The following is a 5,989-nucleotide window of genomic DNA, read 5'->3' on the forward strand; positions in this document are numbered from 1 at the left end:
GACTTATCAAAGAAAGGAAATATTTACCTTTCAGAGTCCGATTTGCAAACAGAGTGCTTTAATATAACCCTACACCGAAATGTAAAACATCCTTAGATACGCCCATATTTTGCAGAGGTAAGACAACAGACATCTGCCAAACCCTGCCTGAAGAATGAAGATAATAGGTCTTCTTGGCTCCTTACAAAAATATTTATTTTGTTTTTGCTTCTAGCCCTCCTTAATTAGGCTAACTTGAAAAGTTATTTTCGCCAAAACTATGTGTTCAAAGCTTTTTTCAAAGCTATGGCTCATCTGCATGTTTTTTATGGTCTGGAAAACCTGAGAAAATCCGGAACTTGCATGAGTAAGGAGTAGCTAGACATCCATTTCACGACGTTAGCTCATGAAATAAGCTGCCCTTTGCAAACAGGTACAATTGTAAACTTGCAGAATTAGCATGCCAAAGAATTCTGGCAGGTTGGGAATGGGATAGGGTAACTGTGCACTGTTCTTATGTAATCCTAAAATTGGAATCCATAGACTTTTACACTGGGATGGTGATGCTTAGTGAGTAATGGTATCAGTCCTGCTGCATATCCACATTTTTCTCCCCTCATCCTTTGCATCCAGAGGACTTTGGAAGCTAAATCTCTCTTGACACCATATTGACTAATAGCCAAACTAGTCAATAATTTCTGTATCAGGCTTAAAATGTAATGTCATATACCCAAAAGAGGACTTAACTCAAAGGGAAAACAGGTCTTGCCCAAAATTCTTATCAACTGTTTTTACCTCAGTCTTACTAGCAATCCTTTCAGCATTCCCATAAATTTGGGGAAAAACAAAACAAAATAAACCAGATAAGTCTTTTTCTGTTATCCTGAAAGTTAACTTGCACAGAAAAAGAAAGGGGTCAAACTAAGAAACACTTTTTATTTAAAAATGAATATGTGAGTTTAGGGACTTTATCATATTTTTTTCACAGGTATGAGAACTATATATGGGAAGTTTTGATCTTATTGAATCACTGAGAAAATTGTTTGTACCTGTAGGAAAGTCCATCATGCTGAAGTTCTTCCATCAGAGTTCATGTGAATTAGGAATTAGCTTTAATACATTGTATACACAAGAGTCAATACATTTCTCACATAACCCAGAACTAGGGTCTACTTGAATTTTGATTATTCTGATCCTTATCCTTAGATGAACTGTAAAGAAGTAGATATTTTCCTGCCCTGTGGGTGCTAACCCCAATTATTTTAATTTGCATAAGTGAGAATTATTTTAGATCTACATAAATGAGGAGCAAGTTCAGAAGACAATCTTAGTACCCGTACAGTAGTAGATGAAACTGAGCTGTAAAGGTCTAGGAGATGACAATTTCATTTCACAGCAGTTTTTGAGATTATGAATTTTTTTTTTTGTTCCCTGTTGAACTGAAGACAAAATCTTTCAAATGTTCTCATAGAGAAGGAGATGCAGCGAAATGTCCATCTTCTAATGAAAACCTGAGCTACTCAGTTCATGAAAATGTGTGCGAAAGAAAACAGGAGTGTCTGTCTGCCAACCCTTCCTGACAAAACTTTGTTGAATGTTTCTTCAAAACATCTCAATTTTGATGAAAGTGCATAGTTCAGAGTAGCTGTACAGTCTTTAAATGCTACAGCTATCTGTACTGGATATCATCTTACTGGACCATCCTAGCAGGCTACTCTGCATCGTTCATGCCTGCTAACAATCCTACCAGAGGACTGACCTCTGTTTTTCCTGTTCCTAATCGACCTTAGTGGTGTTACCGACCCTTTTTTTTTTTGTCAAGGTAAAAACACACACATACACACACACTTGTAAAAATGTTACTTTAAAATACAGGTTTTCTTCCAAAGTCATCCAGGATTTGATGCTTAACCATTTGTCAAATACCCTATCTGCTCTGCAGCAGATAAGTTTAAAGAAAATATCGGAAGTGAGGGAACAATTTTTGATTATTATGCTCTTCTGAGTTTTTCATATTTGTGAGCAGTGAACTCTGATAATGTTCTACACATGTATTCATTACCTTTGCAACAGCAACGTTATGAATTCAGACTCAGTAACTTGTATATCCAATGTGAATACTCTCAAAAAATTGTCAACAAATAGCTGTACTACTAATTTCCTTTTCAACTAAATTGGGTAAGTGCATTAATGTTTCAGGGTTTAAAGTCAGATTTTATAGAATGTAACCAAAGGGGTTGAAAATGGCATGGCTGGCTGTGATTATAAAAATGTAAACCTTCAAAGTTGTCCATTATGAATAATCTCAAAGTACCTGAACTTGAATGTTTCCAAACCCGGTGAATTTTGGATAGGAACAGTATTAGCATGTTAACATTAACCTTTCATACATTTCATCAGCTGGGCACTGAGCATCTCTAAAAAAAATCTTATTTTAAATATTTAAACAAGGACATAGAAGGTGGTAGAAAATACTGTACATTGTCCTCTGTTTTAGTTGTTTATTTTATTTAATAACATTTTACATTCATAGAAGGCTAATTATATCCTTCTCTGTTTACATTTTTCCTTTAGATTAATTCAGCTTGACTCTTTGTCATTTGATGTTGTTCAGCAGTGTTCCTAAGACTGAAATTTAATTACATTGTTAAAAAGGTCTAATGCATTTTAGCATTTTTTTACCTTCCAGTCTTTAATATTAACATTTTCAGGTTTTTTTCCCCAAAACTCAAACCAACATCTTATACAGGCTATTGCCTGCTAACTTCAGTTATAAAAAACTTTCAGTGACCAGAATGAGAGTAACCATAATAAGCAATGATGAAGTTCAACCTATTTTTGATACATGTAAGTTGATGTACTGAAAACCAACAATATTTCAGGCAACAGGTGAATAATTCTAGAACAGGTTCTTCCCTGTGAGGTACACAACAGTTATTCCAGATCTGGAAAGAATCAGGATCTTGTGGAACTTAAAAAAAACAAACCACAAATAAAGCACCTTTAGTTAGCCTGTCTCTTCCTTCTAAGCCAAAATATAAGCTCAGAGAATACTGATACCACCTTGTTGCAGATGGAGTGATTAATTTGGTGCCGAAGTTAATCATGGCCACAGAGGTCCCTGTGCCTTGTGTGGTCAGCTGGGTACTTCTGAAAATTGAGGGGACTAGGTGGTATTTAGGTTGAATAGAATTTAGTGTAATGAATGTACATACTTAGGAAAGTAGTACAGAAAGCCGTTATAGGAGATACACCAAAATCTTCTCCAAACATAAGGCTGACAAAGAGTGTGAAAAATAGGCCTAATAGATACATAAAGCTGATGCAATGCAGATGAAAATTTTAAACTGAAAGATGCAGACATGATGTGACAGATACATTTGAGAAATTTGCATTAAATTAATCTAATTGTTTTTGCTGAAAGAAAATGAGCAACAAAAGGTCTTTAAGTCTCAAAACTCCTTAAGTTTTGATTTTTTTTAGGTACACCAAAATATTTAAAGCATTTTTTAAGTTGATCAAAAGCAAACGAACATTTAATTCTTACTGCATTCAATGCAACAAGCATTTATTCAGGGTTTTATTTTGAAACAAGTGATCTTTTGACCTTTGCAGTGTAAATGTATGCTTTCACAATCTGTAGCATACATCTAAGTTTCCAGTTGTAATGTAATAAAAAATTATGTTCAGTGAAAGTAAACATAAATAAACTCAAATTTATGAAAGAGTTTACTATCACTACTTTGTTTTAAGCACTGACAGTAGAAAACAGAAAGAGTTCCATTTTAGTATGTTGTTTATATGCCGTCACATTTCTTTTGTTCTTTGTGTAAGATGTTGACTGAATTTATTTGCTCATGTCTACAGCAGAACAAACAGTAATATTAAGTTATTCACTAATTAGTTGTCTTTCTTTGGTCCATAATTTTTCCTTCTATTATGGTAGTTGTAAGAGGATTTCTAGCTCGCCAGCGCTTGCTACAGAAGATGAGCATCAAACAGCAAGAGGTCACCTCAATCAAAAGCTTCTTGCAGAACGCTGAGGATATGGGATTGAAAACATACGATGCCTTGGTCATTCAAAATGCTTCTGACATTGCTCGGGAAAATGACCGGCTCCGCAATGAGATGAACACTGCTTACCACAGGGAAAAGTTAGAGGCTAGAAACAGACCAGAGGAAGGCCACAAAAGGTAAGATGAGGAAACATCAACTGTGAAGAATTAAAGCATTTCTTCAGTTTTAGTGATTTTTTTCCCTGCTTAGAAAGTCACAGAAATGACTGAGGAATTGCAAGAGGATTCTCAAGTATATACTCAATCCAAATCAATGTTAGACACTACTTTTTTTCTGTATATCAGGTAATTAAGTCTAGAAACTTAAGGACACCCCTTATATCCTATTCAGGGGACACTGAGCTTTATAGGAACTTATTCAAGTCTCTGACGCATTTATTTTTTACAGAAATATTTTTTAATTCTAAGATAAATAGATTATAGTTGAACTTTCATCAAACCAAGCAAACAAAAGAAAAATTCCTCTAACTTAAAATCCCAACAGTGGGAAATTGCCGAGATAATGAAAAACAGCTAGGAAGGCGCTAAAATACAATAAAGTCTGGACTAAGAAATCCTGAATACACATTGAACTAGATAGATTGATTGCGAGAAGGATTCGCAAACGAACATTTAATTCTTACTGCATTCAATGCAACAAGCATTTATTCAGGGTTTTATTTTGAAACAAGTGATCTTTTGACCTTTGCAGTGTAAATGTATGCTTTCACAATCTGTAGCATACATCTAAGTTTCCAGTTGTAATGTAATAAAAAATTATGTTCAGTGAAAGTAAACATAAATAAACTCAAATTTATGAAAGAGTTTACTATCACTACTTTGTTTTAAGCACTGACAGTAGAAAACAGAAAGAGTTCCATTTTAGTATGTTGTTTATATGCCGTCACATTTCTTTTGTTCTTTGTGTAAGATGTTGACTGAATTTATTTGCTCATGTCTACAGCAGAACAAACAGTAATATTAAGTTATTCACTAATTAGTTGTCTTTCTTTGGTCCATAATTTTTCCTTCTATTATGGTAGTTGTAAGAGGATTTCTAGCTCGCCAGCGCTTGCTACAGAAGATGAGCATCAAACAGCAAGAGGTCACCTCAATCAAAAGCTTCTTGCAGAACGCTGAGGATATGGGATTGAAAACATACGATGCCTTGGTCATTCAAAATGCTTCTGACATTGCTCGGGAAAATGACCGGCTCCGCAATGAGATGAACACTGCTTACCACAGGGAAAAGTTAGAGGCTAGAAACAGACCAGAGGAAGGCCACAAAAGGTAAGATGAGGAAACATCAACTGTGAAGAATTAAAGCATTTCTTCAGTTTTAGTGATTTTTTTCCCTGCTTAGAAAGTCACAGAAATGACTGAGGAATTGCAAGAGGATTCTCAAGTATATACTCAATCCAAATCAATGTTAGACACTACTTTTTTTCTGTATATCAGGTAATTAAGTCTAGAAACTTAAGGACACCCCTTATATCCTATTCAGGGGACACTGAGCTTTATAGGAACTTATTCAAGTCTCTGACGCATTTATTTTTTACAGAAATATTTTTTAATTCTAAGATAAATAGATTATAGTTGAACTTTCATCAAACCAAGCAAACAAAAGAAAAATTCCTCTAACTTAAAATCCCAACAGTGGGAAATTGCCGAGATAATGAAAAACAGCTAGGAAGGCGCTAAAATACAATAAAGTCTGGACTAAGAAATCCTGAATACACATTGAACTAGATAGATTGATTGCGAGAAGGATTCTTACCTCTTATTTAAAAATAGGAAAATGTTTTTCTTTAACTCCCATCAGAGTTTTCAGGAGTGCCTATTTTACAGTTCCAGCAAATGCTGGAGAGCCTTTCTCTAGAAACTGAGTCCCTGATCTCTTTTCTCTCAGACACGTGAGTGGGCAGAGGTAGCATTTGCAGTTAACAGGTATGTGT

At 34.9% G+C, this 5,989-nt stretch overlaps 1 protein-coding gene across 1 annotated transcript in view; it reads left to right on the forward strand.

Annotated features, from left to right (window-relative positions):
- MYO16 (myosin XVI) overlaps nt 1-5,989 on the forward strand; it is a 278,671-nt gene that overhangs the window by 268,152 nt on the left and 4,530 nt on the right. The window contains exon 29 of the mRNA XM_009333377.1: nt 3,926-4,172. Coding sequence (XP_009331652.1) covers nt 3,926-4,172 — 247 coding nt within the window. The remainder of the gene's footprint in view (nt 1-3,925; nt 4,173-5,989) is intronic.

This window comes from Pygoscelis adeliae, unplaced genomic scaffold (assembly GCF_000699105.1).
Source record: "Pygoscelis adeliae isolate BGI_AS28 unplaced genomic scaffold, ASM69910v1 Scaffold48, whole genome shotgun sequence".
Lineage (NCBI taxonomy): Eukaryota > Metazoa > Chordata > Aves > Sphenisciformes > Spheniscidae > Pygoscelis > Pygoscelis adeliae.